The following is a 16,152-nucleotide window of genomic DNA, read 5'->3' as shown; positions in this document are numbered from 1 at the left end:
CCTGACAGGAAGTCGTCATCTCTCTGATCGTGGGATGAACCTGAGTCACAAACAACAGATTTGATGGTTCAGTGTTTTATTTTCAGAAGAAATGATTCAGTATGGAGGTAGATTTCATTCCCTTTAATACCAGTGAGAGTTCACATTGGACACAAGAAAGATGTCGGTCTGTGTCAGAGCGTTTCTCCTGAAATCACAACGTGAACCTGACAGAGGTGATGAATTTTACAACACAGGTGAAAATGGGCTGAAAACAAGACATAAATAATAATACAAAATAACTCTAATCAGGTGAAACGTTTTTAATATATTAATATTAAAAATCTCCACAGATCATTATTTTAATCATTTAAACTAACAGAACAAACCAGATCTGTTGATCCAGTTTCTCCAGAGAACATGGTTTTCTGTTTTTCTCTGCTTTATATCTGAATCTCGTTTGGACACATCACATCACTGATTTCTGACATTACACACACAAAATGATGAATCTATGATCAAAATAATCATTAGATGGACTACAGGACTTTTACTTTCCATTCTGGTTTTAACACATTTAAATCCTAAATATAAGAGCAGAGCTCAGAGTACAGCTGCAGCTCCAAGTCAAACAGAGCCAGTTGAGGTGGTTCTGATCAGGATCCTCCTGGACGCCTCCCTTTGGAGGTTTTCTGAAACAGAGACTACACATCTAATATGGTCTGGAAACGTCATGTGGTCCCTCAGGAGGAACTGGAAGGTGGAAGGGAGAGGAACGTCTGGACAAGTGTGATGGATGGACTTAAATTTAAACTAAAAAAACCGGGTCATTAGTTTTGTAGCTGCTGACCCTGTTGGAGGTTTTTGTGACGTGGTCTGGACATTGGTCGGTTCATCTCTGCCACAGACTCCTGAATGTCTCTCTGTCATAGAAACGACTGCTGCTTTGAACTGAGCACAGTCGACAGGTCAGAGTTCACTCCTTCAGGATCAGCAGTCAGAGTCTCTGGACCTGGTCCTGGACCCTGGCTCCCCTGCTGCACCGCTAAACGCTGACACCAGGTCTCTGACGCTGCCGGCTGAGCGAGGCTTCTCCTCGTTCTCCTTCTTCTTCGTTCTCATCTTCCTCGGGTTGGTGTTGAGACTCTTGGAGCGCAGAGTCGGGTACATTCTGTCCTCCCCCACCAGCAGCTGCTCCGGCGGCTCCTCCCTGTTTCCCTTACCATGGATACTGTCCACCGTCTCACCGTCAGACCACCTGGAATCATCCACCTCCTGTCTGGTTTTGGTTCCTCCACTACTCTCTGCCGTCACTCTGGGGGATTTGAGGGGGGTCGAACTGGTGGCCTCCTCCTGATTCTGATGGGTAGGGCTGTAGATGATGCTGCTGATGGACTTCCTGTTGGAGGAGGGCGAGCCGCTGAGGGCCGGAGAGGATAAATACTGTAGGACCTTTGACCTCTCTAGAGGGAAGGACACTGCCGCCTCCAGTCGGCTCTTCTCAGCTGGTTTCTCCACATCAGCCTCCATCAGATCAGCCTGAGGTGAAGCAGCACAGGTTTGGGCTGGTCTGAGGTCAGGATCACAGGGGGAGATCAGGATGTCCACGTTGGACAGGGACTGAGTCCTCTCTTTCAGTGCTCTCACCTCCAGAGTTGAGCCAAACTCCGTCACATCACCTGGAAACAGGAAATGAATTCAAACCAGGAAGTTGCATCATTTGTGTATGAACTGTAAACATACACATACATAAACGTACATGCATAGACATACACAACCATACACATGTGCACAGATATAGCATAGGGGGCGGGGGGATTCCAGGGGGCCCTGTCCCTGGTAAAATCTTATCACAAGATCCTTGCTCTAATGTGTCGCGTGTGGTCCAACCTGTTGTGTTTCCTCTGTGTCTCTCTGGACTCAGCTGGACCTTCCGGTCGTTTCCCTCCATGTCTCCAGACACAGAGATCCTGTCCTCATGCTCCAGCTGGTACCGGTACAGACTGTAGCCGTCAGCGCTGTTGATGCTGCCGTGTCGCAGCAGAGCCACGGGCTCACAGACAGACGAGCCTCTAGAGCGTGTCCGCACGAGCTCGGCTCGGTCGATGCCCGCCAGCTTCTCCAGAGCATTCATCATCCGGCCAGAGAACTCCTCCAGCTGAGCCAGGCGGAGGTCCACCGTCTGCAGGGACGCCTTCATCGAGTGCTCCCTCTCATTCACCTCCTCCAGACGCATGAACATGTTCTCCACCCTGAGCACACAGAGGAGAGGGCTGAGAGTGATACTGAACAAAATGTACAGGTCCATATGTTGTAGTGTTAAATTTTGTGTTTGTTCTTCATTTGCTGTTGACCTGGTCCTTTCTCAGTCTAACACAAATAATCCAGTGTTGGATACTAACATCAGATGTTAAAATGACAGATGGACAAATGTTTTCACTGTCTCACAACAAAAATCTATCACATCAGCTAAAGTCAGACAGCGTGGGTCCCTGTGTGCTGCTGGGTCAGTGTGACAGTGTTCCCATAGATTTGTGTTTGTCCTCACCTCTCAGATGTGACTCTGATTCGTTCATTGTTGGACGACTGTTTCTCATCGTCCTTTTCTCTGAAGTATTCCTCCACACACTGCTCCTCAAACTCGTGCAGACTCTTCAGCTCGTCTGCGCTCAGCACCAGCTCTGAGGGAGCAGACCTCCTTATTATAACCTGGTTATTCTCACCTGGTTATTATAACATCGTCAATTTAACCCGGTTATTTCAAGCTTAATGTTATAACCTGGTTATTGTAACCTGGTTATTTTGACCTCTGCAGACTGTGACAGAACAAACACAGAGGACGCTGAGTCTTACGGAGTCGTCTCTCACGGTCGTTGCGCTCTCCCCCCAGCCTCCGTCTGCAGCGGCAGCACAGCCTCTTCAGGACGATGTAGATGTGTGGAAAGATGATGAGGGGAGGGGGCAGGATGGGACGGTCGTGGAAGGTCATGATCAGCTGATATCGCTGGAACTTCCACACCTGGTTGGAGATGGACTTCACCTCGAAGAAGGTGTTGCTGCGGAGAGGAAGAGGAGGGAGGTTGACATTAAGTCTCTGCAGACGTCCACCGTGCTATTACTGGTTTGTTTCAGGGCTGATGATCAGTTTCATTTTCTCAACCAACAGTCTCTAAAACTTCACTGACAACTTGAAAAGTCTGAACAGTAAAGAAGAAAAGATCATGTTTTTGTTTAATTTGACTGTTGACTGCAGCTTCTGTTCATTTTACAGGAAATCAGATTTCTTTTCAACTGGATTAAGTCACAAGAAATAGACAGATGAATATTATTAATTATAGTAATAATCAATAATACACTGAACTTGGATCTGATCATGATTTATCATTTAACATAGACACATGGACAAACAATCATGTACTGCTGTTATGCCTCAAGGATGAGCTGATTAGAAATTGGTGATTAAAGGTCAAAGGTCACTGTGACCTCACAAAACATGTTTGGCCTTAACTCAAGAATTCATATGTTCATCATGACAAAATACAATAAATACCTTTGATTAGATTCCTTCAAAGTAAGTCTGGGCTGCAACAGTAACTCAGATTCATACTGAGTAAAAATCAACCATTATACAACTTGTCTGCCAACAATGAATCAGATGATGCTTCCATTCTACTATGATAATAACACTAATACTAATACTAATACTCATAAAAGTAACAGGACCAGCAGTGGATTTAGTTCTTTCCTGTTTGTGTAACTGAAGCTGTGAAATTTGAAAATAAAGAGTATTAGTTCCTGTGTTTTCATATGTTTCTGCATTAAATTAAAATATGAATATAAATATATATAAATATAAGGTCTGACCTGGGATCTGCAGATTCTTCAGATATTCTCTCAGTGTGATGACATGTTAAAGACATTTAATCATAAACTCTTTCTTCTTTAATTTCACCTTCTCAACTGTCCTTGTTATTTTTTCTGTCACTCCTCTTCAATTATCATTTTCTTTTCTTATAGAAACACGGGGGCTTTTATTTTGTAGACAGCAGGATGTATCTGAAGGAAGTGATCTGAGGTGTGTGTGCTGTTTGTTTAGAGCACTGACTTGAAGACAGCGATGAGCAGGTTGACCAGCAGGATGTTGGCCACCAGCAGGTAACAGGCCATGATGGCTGGAGTGAGCCAGGCTCCGGGGATACAGGGAGGAAGCTTCTTCCCATCTTCATCATACATGTTGTCTCCACATGGAGCTTAGACACACACACACACACACACACACACACACACACACACACGTTTTTACAAATAAATGACAAAATTGCACACTTTTTTCATGAGGAGATGAAACATTGATAGTACACTATAAGAAATACTCCAAGTCCTGCATTCACAGTTTTACTGAAGTAAAACAACATGGATGTGTTAAAAGTAATATAATATGATAATGAAGTGAAAGTTCTTGTGGCTCAGACCTGTATTTAAGTTATGATTGTCCTTCATCTTGATGGTCATAATTCTATAAGCCTCTCTGTGGGTTTATGATCTGTTATGATCTAGTTTTCACTGTACTGTTCCTGCTCCGGATTAAGATTAATCCTGTGTTACTGTGTTTGTCAGCCAGTGCTAATGCTAATATAACATTTCCTACTGATTAGAGTGGCTTTTATTGTGAAGCAGCCACAGAAAGCACACAGCTACCTGTCGGCATCTGCAGCTATAAATGAACAATGAGCTGTGACAATGACTGCATTTACAGTTAACAGTAAACTGAACTGACACACTTACGGTTGATTTCCATCGCATAAACTGTCCAACAGAGGGAAACGAACAGACAGAAAAGAAACAACATGGTAACCATCAGAGAGGACGACAAAGATTTAAACAGTAAAAACAGAGAAATACTCAACTTTGAAAACCACTGTTTATCTCAGTGTTTTTACAGCCTCCAAAAGAAATATTTTAAATGTATCTGTCACTTTATGTTATTACGTGTAATATGAGGTAAAAAGACATGTGGAAGAAGTGAGGACAGCGGTGAGGACAGATGTGAGGGCAGAGACAGAGGGTGAGGACACAGACAGAGGTGAGGACAGAGACAGAGGTGAGCAAAGGTTGCCAGAGACAGAGGGTGAGGGCAGAGACAGAGGTGAGGACAGAGGTGAGGACAGAGACAGAGGGTGAGGACAGAGACGGAGGTGAGGACAGAGACGGAGGTGAAGACAGAAACAGAGGTGAGGACAAAAACACAGGGTGAGGACAGAGGGTGAGGACAGAGACAGAGGTGAGGACAGACACAGGGGGAGGACAAGGAAAGAGGTGAGGACAGAGACACAGGGTGAGGAAAGAGACAGAGGTGAGGACAGAGACAGAGGTGAGGACAGACACAGGGTGAGGACAGAGACAGAGGTGAGGACAGAGACAGAGGTGGGGACTGAGACACAGGGTGAGGAAAGAGACACAGGGTGAGGATAGAGGGTGAGGACAGAGACAGAGGTGAGGAAAGAGACACAGGGTGAGGATAGAGGGTGAGGACAGAGACAGTGGTGAGGACGGGGTGAGGACTAAAGGTGACTGAGTCTTACTATGAACTCTAGTCTTACGGTCTATGGAGTCTGCGAACACCTCTCCGTAGATCATCCAGTAAGGCATGTAGAAGATGTTCCGGGCCAAACGCCACGTAGGTTCCTCGTCTGGGTGGAGGATGGCCTGCCGAGCTACGCCGAAACTCATCAACACCACGAGCATGATGACGACGAAGTACAGCATGTCAATCATCTGGAGACGGGGGAGGGTCAGAGACAGGGACGTAACATCCAATAGAAACTGGTTTATCTGGTCCTTCGCTCAGCAAATAAAAGAAAACAGTTTGTTAAACATCACAAAGTCAAAACTGAGAAAATACTGAAGAACTGATACTCCAGTACTACTGAGAACACTCCTGTGCTTCTACTTCAGTCTGGATGGATTTACACACAGAACTGGTCCTGGAGGATTTCCACATTCTGGTCTTCGGACTTTTACTGCAGTAAAATATCTGGGTTCACTTTTCCCTGCAGAAAAAAGTTTTACTGATTTGTGTCTATGATGTCACCATCGGACCTCGTACCATCTTCCCGATCATCATGACGTAGGGCCCCAGGTACTTGTTGACTCCGAAGATGTCGAGGACTCGGATGTACCAGAAGATGATGTCGACACAGTAGATGACGCGTCCGTAGCCCATGTAGGGCTCGTTCTGCAGCCGCAGCAGTAAACCCAGCAGGAAGACCGAGATGGCGACCAGGTCAGTGATGTTCCAGTAATCCTCCAACCACACATTGATCTTCTGCTTCAGCTTCCCCGGCTCCGACATTAGGATCTGACATCAGCAGAGTTTGGTGAGGTCACATCAGGTCAGTTATAGAGCACATTTTAAAACAAACAATGACTACAAATAAAACACAGACGTGATTAAGAGGATTCAAGTAGAATAGATAAGAGCTCAGAATATTTGGATAAAGTAACATTGGCTGTCGAAACAATAGTAGATTTAGACTTAAAAAACCCAACAGAAACATGTACAAGGGGAATATAGTGGCCCTGATAATAGAGGAAGAAGACTCTGAGTGTCCTCTGAAGGGTCCGTCCCTGAAAACCAGCACTGCTCTAGGTGGTCCAAGAGGACAGAGTGAGCGCCTGCGTTGAAGCAGTGGTGAGATAAATAAACAACAGTTCCTGAAGAGGGAAAATAAAGTTTTTGCTGCTTGTCAATGGAACAAATTCACAAGTGAATCCACTGATCACAGTGTCCACTGATTTTCAATCAAACTTCCTCCATTTAAAATATTCAAAGTTATCCACATCACTGATGACAGTTCATGTCCAAACTTATCAGGTGATAACAAATCAGCAGATCCAGCTGACTTCAGGTGTGTTCTGGTGTTTACCTGTCTGACTTTCTCCAGTCCCAGAGTGATGATGTAAGAAATAACGATCCACTCCTGCAGAGATGGCCATCGCTCCATCTTCACCAGGATGATATAGTTATACAGCATCAGGTACACCAGGTACGAGATCTGACAGGGTTAATACAGACTCACATTTACCTGTATATCCAGGTTACAAGACTCACAGAGGACACTCACAGTCTGAAGACAGCTGGTTAGAAACAGTGATATCTGTAGTTTATTATTTCCACGTTATTACTGATGCTTTTATTGTGAAAATCTATCACATCTAAATTTTTTGGTTTTTAATTTTGGTCTCAGATTTCACCATCTTGGTACTTCTGAGTGGGAGACCTTCCCGGAGGTGGCAGTATTTTAGCAATAAGCTGGATGCCAATCACAGTAAAGAAGAAGAAGAAGATCCTCCCAGCTCACTCACTAGGATCAGGGCGCTCACTTTGACCAGGACCAGGTCTCTGACCCACACGTAACGTGATGAGAAAATGAGCAACACATAGAAATGTCTCTATTCATGTGTCACCCAAACCAAAATGTACCACTTGTGTAAAGATCTGCAGCTGAACGAACGGACACAAACATTTGTCTCTCTGTGAGTGTGTCCTCCTGCTGTACCTCATCATAGGGACGATGACCTGTCATCACCTGGGATGTGTCTTTGAACAGATCTGTTCTCTCAGTTAGAGCGTGAAACTACCACATGTCCTCATCTCATCAAACACTGAGAGTTCAACCATGTTGAACATGGAGCTGGACCCTTTTATAAACTGTAGCTCGTTATGAAGTTAATGCTACTATAATAATATAACAGCACATTTCATTAAAAAAAAAAGAGCTTGCCGTGTTGAACCAGAACTTGGTGAAGGGAGCGTTGTAGAACTCGTAGATCTTCCTCCCGATGGAAACCCTCCTCTGCCGGTTCTTCTGGTTTTCTTCTTCGTCTCCTTTCTTTGACACAGTGTCGACATTAGAGACAGCGTCCTGAAACAAACTCAGCATTAAAAGTACAATCTGTCCCTGATGACATGGACGATACTGTGACTTCGGTTTGTTTTGTACCTTGCTGGATTTATTGTCGTCATCTTTACTTTTACTGTCGTCATTCTCTTTGGAAGAATGAAACGAAGCTTCATCTCCGAGACGAAATTCCAAGAGGAGGATAGCAGGAGGGAAGATGATCCCTAAAATCACCTGGAGACAGTGAAACAACAGAACTGTAGTAACATGTAACTCACTCTCTGTAGTGAAGATGAATATGTCATTACTTGTGGAGTTCCCCAAGGGCCCATTCTAGGGACCAGGAGGCTCCTCACAATTTGAAAATCTCTTTCTTGAGGTTGTTTGTGTGTGTCTTCGGTGAACTCCCTCAGTGTGTGGTTGGTACCTTGAGGCTGTTGCTCTTGCCCATCCTCAGACAGCCCATCCACATGTCCGTCAACAGCATCTGGCTGCAGGTGTGGGCGATGAAGTCTCTGTGTTTGGCAGCTACAGCCAGCTTAAGGCAGGTGGAGTTACTCCAGTTCTTCAGTTCGTAGGTTAGCAGCTTCATGGCCACCTGCTCATCGTGTTTGTACGACTGATCCAACAGCTCATAGGCCAGCTGACCAAACTCCCTGCCCACAAGACACCAGCACCCCCATCAGGCTGTGAGGTTCAGTACACACCTTCATGCGTGTTCAAACTGGACATGAGGCTTTCACACTAAGTTTTGTGCTGTTGTGTCAGTGTGTTCAGACCTTCAGGAAGTCTTCCCTCAGGTTAACTGAGACTGAAACGTGGTTGGTTCTAGTCTTTCACTGTGACACCTCATGTTCAGTCTAATCACGCCTCAGCTCCTCACCACTGGAGGGGTAAATGCATAATTAGTTTGTCTTGTGGGTGACGCCAAATGAAACATTATGTTGTCAGAGGCGGACAGTAGTGGAGTACATTTACTGGAGTACTGTACTTAAGTACATTTTTCAGGGATCTGTACTTTACTCGAGTATCATGTTGGGAGACTTATGACTTTTACTTCACTGCATTTGAAAGGCAAAATTTGTACTTTTCACTCCACTACATTTCTATCCATAAGCCAAGTACTTGTTACTTTTTCTAATAAAAAAGTGGAAACCCTGTGGATTTAGTGTTTTGTTGATGTTTTCCTTCCAAAAACACATGATTGGATTGTAAAGATGTCACTAACAGGGTCAGCCAATCAGCAATCACGTTCATTTTTCCTTGCACGAAAACACTTGGTTTAGTACTTACTTGTTGATGACAGGATGACCATATCTCTCAAGTATATTCAAGTTTTGTGAAAAGAATAGCAACAGTTTTCGCTTTCAGTGCTTACTTTGCTTGCCAAAAGTAAACTAAATCACAGCCTACAAAAATTTGCCATCTAAACTGAGGAAGCAAGTCCAGGTATGTATAGACATGCTATGCCTATGTTAAGCCTAATATCTAAGTCCTGAAATAGAGTTGCCTTACTTTTTCTACTAGCCACAGAGATGGTTGATAAAGTGCAATAAAGGATCTGCTGGCTGCCATTATGTGATAGTGCTTTAGCATAGTGTAGTTGGATAGTCAAAACTATATTTGCCCGCAAACTTCAGATTACTCTTTGTAGACTGACGTTGATTAGCATGTAAAAACAGTGTTCAGCTAATTGTGTAACATGGATAAGTCACCTGAAGAAACATGTTTTAGCATGCTCTTGCCAAAGAAATGTAGTATTTGTCTCTTTTCTAGTCTGAGGTTGAGTATGAAACATCTTTTGTGCCATGCAAAATATTTAAGCCTGTTAAATTTAGTTCTATGCTAGCCACTACGAGCAAGGCTTTAATAGTATATGTACAGTTGAAGGTCACAAATTCCTGTCATTTTTTAGACCACCAATATAATATTTATTTGACTGCCTAGGCTTGAATTTAACTCACTTCACCACAGTTCAGTTTTTAGAGCTACATTTGGTCTTGATAATTTGTGACTTTTCTGACTTTGCATTATCACAATTGATTTTTATGAAAATTTAATTTACTGTATTATAGTAAAGTTTTTGGGTGCTGTTTTCATTCTGTTCGGTTCAAATCCACCTTTCATTCACACACTGCCAGATGTATGTCAGAAAATTGCCTTATGGGCTGGTTAGGAGTGTTAAATAAAGTAACATTTAAAATATGAGAATTACTTACCTCTTTTTTCAATTAAGTTGTTTCATTTTTGTTACATTCTTCAAAGGTATTTACATTAAAGATTCTACAAAAACTCCATCCAGTAGGTTTCTATAGGTGAAGATATTGTGCTAATAATAATCGATATTTAGAAAATTTACTTTTGATACTTAAGTATTTTTAAAAACAAGTACTTCAGTACTTTAACTTAAGTAAAAATTTGACTGTAGAACTTTCACTTGTATTGGAGTAAAATTGAACACACAGTATCTGTACTTTGACTCAAGTAAGGAAGTTGTGTACTTTGTCCGCCTCTGCATGTTGTTACCTAAATCAAAGGGTAAAGCTCTACACTGTCAGACCAGGAGGGAGGTGAGTGACCATGTGACTCACTGCAGAGATCGCAACATCAGATAAACCAAAGAGATGATCACAGACTTCAGGGAAGAGAGAGCGGGAAACTGTCTCAAAAGGCTGGAGACATCTGTAACACTAACCTGAAATGAGACAGCAGTGATGAGCTGTCTGATCAGAGATACTCAGGACATCAGGTGTTTAAAACATCTGTGTCTTCTCTTCAGTTTGATAGAAATAAATTCCCTGGGGTGATTTAACTCCTGAATCACAAACCTCTGACACTTCTCATCTATCAAGGTTTTTTATACACATGTCCTTATTTACATGAAATGGTGGTTTTGTCAGTGTGTTGTGTTGAACGTTTGTTACCATGGCACCAGAGTTTGTTAACTCGGAGTTAACGCACGTCACTGACCTTGTTGCTCTAAGTGATGGTCACAGATCGACCGAGCTGCTTAATCATTGATTTCCTTCTTTTATTTTTTGATGTTACTTTTGTGAATACTTGAAAACAGGAAGTCAGACTCCAGTCTGGACCTGGTCTGAATAGGACCTGAACAGGACCTGAAAAGGACCTGGACTGTGGCTGTGTGAGACTCACTTGGAGTTATTCTCCAGGTCCTGGTAGATGTCGTCCACCAGCTCACTCTGAGATGACTCATGGGCCATGGCCTTGTAGAGTTTACAGGCCACCAGAGCTTTGGCCATGGCCTCTTCCCCCCGCTGCCACAGGAAGAGTGCCATCTTCTGGCGCTTCATCAGCACCGCCCACACCATCAGCTCATGGAAGGGGTACTGAAACCTGCTGACCTCGGGGTCATCCACATCAATGTCCACCTCCTCCTCCTTCTTCTTGTTCTTCTTTCCTTTTCCCTTTGGGCGGGGCTCATCGTCCTGCAGGGATGAGTCCACAGGTGAGACTGACAGAGACGAACACATCAGGAAGTAAAACAACACAAAGAATCCAAGGTAACACACCTCCATCCCAAGAAGCTTCAGAGCTTTAGGCTGCAAGTGGAAAGAAAAATAATTAGAGCCCCATCATCTTTCTGCAGAAGATTGAGTTTGAAGATCACTATCACTCAGATGATCTTCAGACAGTAACTTCACCCTAGATGTATTGATTGATTATTCATCAGCAGATTCTTCCCAACCCCCCACCCCCCCACCCCCCACCCCCCCAAATCTGCTCACTCTCTTGAGGCCGTACAGGTTGTTGTACAGCGTCCTAAAGCTCTTCCTGGTGTAATTGCAGCGATAAGCTCCACCCATCAGGAACTCCAGCACCAGTCCGATATCGATCAGTGTGATCTGGTAATCTGGAGGGAGGTTCCCCTGAAACACAAACACGGACCAGTTCTTCTCACTGTCTAACACAAACTGTCGTAAAAAGGATGTAAACAAACAGCTTTTAAAGACACGTTCAACCATCCATACTCCGTCAGATAGAAAACTTGTGTCACCGCCTGCACCTGATGTTGCTGATGCAACCTCATGTTGTGTGCTACTATGATGTGTTGATGTGTTTCTGACCTTCAGCACCAATCAGCTGATTTACTGACTGATTGATTCCAATGTGAAGAAACAGAAACATCTGATGTTGGTCACATATTTGTAAAATGTCGACTCACAGACAAACAAACTGTGGACAAAGTATCCTGGTCAGTCTGGATCATATGATACATCACCACTCACCTTTTTCACGTCTCTGACCACAAAGTGCAGCGTGTTGGCTGGGCCCAACTTCTGCAGACACACAAACAGCAAACTGGTGAACAATTGTCTGATTAACAGGGTTTTGCTGAACAGATTAATTCAGTGTGTGCACATCAGAAAACTGAGAGTCAAAGAGAGAAGCTCACACACAGATGCAGCAGAGAGCCTGACTTTAATCTGACAATAATGTGACTGACATGTTGTTTTAAGAGCTTTTGATTCCAGAGCAGCAGATTAAGATTAGAGAGTGATATAACAGAAGAGGAAGTGGATCACTGATGGACGTTAAGCTGCAGATACACATGTCAGGGAGAACATGGAGGTTAAAGCTTTGTTTGGTAACTCATCCTCAGAGGAGCTGCAGTGACTTCACATGAAGATGAAACGCAAACGTGACTCTGACAGATGTGCAGCTTCCTGTTTGAACATCTGTGTCTCACCGTGTTGTACAGCTCCTCCAGACGAGGGATGGTCAGGAAGTGATGGATGTTCACACCGTTCTCCAGCAGCAGCTTCACAAAGTCCACTCGGTCCAGGACCAGAGCGTCCATCATGGCCTGCTCCAGAGAGTTCACCTGTATGACATCATCACCATCACCATCATCATCATCATCATCATCATCATCACCATCATCATTATCATCATCGTCATCACAACCATCACCATCACCATCAGTCTTATCTGACATTGATTACTTTTCATTGATTCTCTGATCACAGAGTAGTTGATCAATACATGATCAAAGTGTGTCCTGTCCTCTGTCTCTTGAGCTACACTGATTCTGAATGCGTCAGACAGGTGAACGTCGACAGGTGAACATTGACCTGCTGGTCTTGTGACAGATCATGATGTCACTCTCTTACCCAGCTGAGCAGTTCTAGTTTCCTGGGGTCGGTCTCCTCAGGTGGTTCAGGTTTGGTTTTTCCTCCTTTTCCTTTCTTCCCTCTGGCTTTCCCTTTCCCTCCTCCTCCTGCTCCTCCTGCTCCTGCTGCTGTTTTCTGGGCCACCGGGCTCTTAGGATGATCGGTGACGCTCACAGGCTTCAGAGGGGGTGTGAGGGAGGAGATGACAAGGAGACACAAACTTTGTGTAGCAAAACCTGAACCTGACATACACTAATTAGATCTCATGATGTCACTGAGTGTTGTTTTGCTGAGCTTCTCTCTCTTCACATCAATGGACAGATCAATACATGTATAGATTGAGTGTCTGTGACTCACTGGCCAGTGGTGTCCGTACACAAAGATCTGACTGTGAGCGATGTCCACTCTGTTCCAGGCCAGAGCCAGACTCAGCTGATCTGAGGCGGACGCATTTGTACCTGAAATCATCATCCACAAGCACAACAGACTCACACACTCACTTCCTGTACACACTAAAGGTACACACTGTAACATGAGGTCACTGTGACAACCGTGTGTGTGTGTGTTTGTCTGCTAAATAAATGTGCAATGTTACCTTTCAACAGAGCTGTTAGAATGGACATCTCAATGTCCTGCTGTCCCTCTGAGCCCATCCTGAACACGGTGATCTATACAAAAAACACAACTGTGAGAAACACACACAACACACAATAGCACGTGGTGACTGTTACATTACAGCCCCAACAACACCTAAAGTTCACTTCTATGTTAATCTTCAATATATTAACCATTAATTCAATTCAATTCAATTCAATTCAATTCAATTTTATTTGTATAGTGCCAAATCATGATATACATTATCTCAAGGCACTTTACAGGGTAAGGTCAAGACCTTACTTTGTTACAGAGAAAAAACCCAACAGTTCCCACAACAAGCAAGCGCTTGGCGACAGGGGGGAGGAAAAACTCCCTTTTAACAGGAAGAAACCTCCAACAGAACCGGGCTCAGGGTGGGCGGCCGTCTGCCTCGACCGGTTGGGTTTAGGAGAAGATAAAAAGAGGGGTTGGGGGGAGGAGAGAGGAGAGAAGAGAGAGAGAGAGAGACCAGGAACAGCTGTGTAGGTAATGGTGTTATCAATAATAATGACAGGTAACAGTGGTTAATAGTAAAGATGAGTAGTGGTGGATCTGGATCCTGCTGCTCCCGAGGCAGAGAGACCTGCAGAATGAGGACAGAGAGAGGGAGAGAGAGGAGAAACACAAACTACGGGAGAGAAAAAAATACAAAGTTAATGGCATGAAGTCATCGAGAGAGAGAGAGGGAGAGAGACAGAAATAGAGAGAGAGCGCCCAGTGCATCATGGGAATCCCCCAGCAGTCTAGCTCTATAGCAGCATAACTCAGGGATGGGTCAGGACATACCGGAGCCAGCCCTAACTATAAGCTTTACTAAACAGGACAGTTTTAAGCCTGATCTTAAAGGTGGAGAGGGGGTCTGCCTCCCGAACCCACACTGGGAGCTGGTTCCACAGGAGAGGAGCCTGATAGCTGTCAATGACACTGTGACAATGTAGACCCAGACTGAAAATGAATAAATTGCTGATTTTAACCTCCCTTTTGTTTTTATGGGTTTCCTCCTTTTTAAATATGTCCAATTTTAAAGTGGGCACTTTAAACATGAATGGAGGAAGAGAAATGTTAAAGAGAGCCTGTGTTTTTAGTCTGATTGAGTCTCCGAGTTGGCCTCCGGGATAAACAGCGCAGTGGTGATTTTTTGGACAGTGTAGATAAAGTGAATCGAGTTGTAGACAGCAGGGTGGCGATCCAGGGGACCTTCATCCCCGTTCTCGCTCTCATTAACCCTGCCATGACAATCTCCAACCTCCCTCCGTTCATACAGAATGAGGTGCTGGAGAAGGACCTGGCCTGGCACGGTCAGCTCCTGTCTCCGATAAAATTGATCCTGCTGAGCTGTCAGATGGCAGGTTCTCATGGTCCTCAATAAAACCAACGAGGAGCTGAATCTGGCCATTAGATTTAAAGTGGATAACTTTGATTACACTGTGCATGTGACTTCCGAGAACATGAAGTGTTTTAGATGCGGGATGGAGGGGCACCTGCCCAGAGAGGGAGAAAGAAGACATGTTGAAAGGAAAAAAACGTGTGTTAGCTGACTTGCTGGGTGTGCTATGGTATGCAGTAGGTTTCAAAACGTTGCTCTGATGGATGCTCCCTCTCACTTCTTCTTTGGCTTGGAGAGGAGGAACAGACAGAGGAGGTTGATGCATTGTCTGCGTTCTGCTGATGGGCAGCTGCTCCGGGACTCTGCAGATATCCACAGATATGCAGCTGGTTTCTATGAGGAACTGTTTCAAACTGAATATACTGAGAAACCAGACGTGTTGTCTTCCTTCTTCACTGGCCTTCCAAGGGTGTCAGCAGAGGCAAACAAACAGCTAGAGGCCAACATCTCCCCACAGGAACTGTTGGAGGCGCTGCAGAGCCTAAAGCCTGGGAAAGCTCCCGGTCTGGACGGTCTGCCAGCAGATTTCTACAAAGCCTTCTGGTCAGTGATTGGTGAGGACCTGCTCAGCGTCCACAGGGACAGTCTGCTGAAGGGCCGGTTGCCCCTGAGTTGCAGGAGAGCCGTCCTCACCCTCCTGCCAAAAAAAAGGGACCTGCAGAACCTGAGAAACTGGTGACCAGTGGCCCTCCTCTGTACTGACTACAAACTTCTCTCCAAGGTCTTAGCCAACAGGTTAAGGAAAGTGATGGAGCAGGTTATTCATGTGGACCAGACTTACTGTGTTACCAGGCAGGCTGATAACGGACCATGTGCATCTAATTCGGGATGTTTTGGACCTCTCCAGTTCATTGGGAATAGAACTCGGTCTTATTTCTGTAGACCAGGAAAAGTGTTTGATCAGGTTGAACATGCATATCTCTGGCAGATGTTGGAGGGTTTTGGTTTCAGCTCAGGTCTTATTGCTACAATTCAGACCTTGTATGGAGACATTAAAAGTGTACTTAAAGTTAACAGTGGTTTGACTGCTCTTTTTAGAGTGCAGAGGGGCGTCAGGCAGGGCTGCCCTCCCTCAGACATGCTGTATTCCCTGGCCATAGAGCCTCTCCTCCAG

General features: G+C 44.5%; 1 protein-coding gene across 1 annotated transcript in view; it reads right to left on the bottom strand.

Annotated features, from left to right (window-relative positions):
• Positions 1–108: 108 nt before the first annotated feature.
• Positions 109–16,152, bottom strand: part of LOC139628346 (transient receptor potential cation channel subfamily M member 1-like) — a 36,592-nt gene continuing 20,548 nt past the window's right edge. Inside the window, exons 9-28 of the mRNA XM_071489970.1 lie at positions 13,611–13,683; positions 13,373–13,473; positions 13,016–13,192; positions 12,592–12,726; positions 12,131–12,181; positions 11,630–11,770; positions 11,414–11,443; positions 11,037–11,329; positions 8,308–8,536; positions 7,983–8,114; positions 7,764–7,904; positions 6,906–7,034; positions 6,086–6,337; positions 5,580–5,754; positions 4,765–4,785; positions 4,085–4,229; positions 2,833–3,035; positions 2,528–2,660; positions 1,870–2,231; positions 109–1,658 (exon numbers count right to left, since the gene is read on the bottom strand). Coding sequence (XP_071346071.1) covers positions 970–1,658; positions 1,870–2,231; positions 2,528–2,660; positions 2,833–3,035; positions 4,085–4,229; positions 4,765–4,785; positions 5,580–5,754; positions 6,086–6,337; positions 6,906–7,034; positions 7,764–7,904; positions 7,983–8,114; positions 8,308–8,536; positions 11,037–11,329; positions 11,414–11,443; positions 11,630–11,770; positions 12,131–12,181; positions 12,592–12,726; positions 13,016–13,192; positions 13,373–13,473; positions 13,611–13,683 — 3,612 coding nt within the window. The 3' untranslated portion in view covers positions 109–969. The remainder of the gene's footprint in view (positions 1,659–1,869; positions 2,232–2,527; positions 2,661–2,832; positions 3,036–4,084; positions 4,230–4,764; positions 4,786–5,579; positions 5,755–6,085; positions 6,338–6,905; positions 7,035–7,763; positions 7,905–7,982; positions 8,115–8,307; positions 8,537–11,036; positions 11,330–11,413; positions 11,444–11,629; positions 11,771–12,130; positions 12,182–12,591; positions 12,727–13,015; positions 13,193–13,372; positions 13,474–13,610; positions 13,684–16,152) is intronic.

Source organism: Trachinotus anak, unplaced genomic scaffold (genome assembly GCF_046630095.1).
Source record: "Trachinotus anak isolate AG129_WGS33_773 ecotype Australia unplaced genomic scaffold, CSIRO_AGI_Tana_v1 ptg000011l, whole genome shotgun sequence".
Lineage (NCBI taxonomy): Eukaryota > Metazoa > Chordata > Actinopteri > Carangiformes > Carangidae > Trachinotus > Trachinotus anak.
This window is presented reverse-complemented; position numbering and strand designations above follow the sequence as displayed.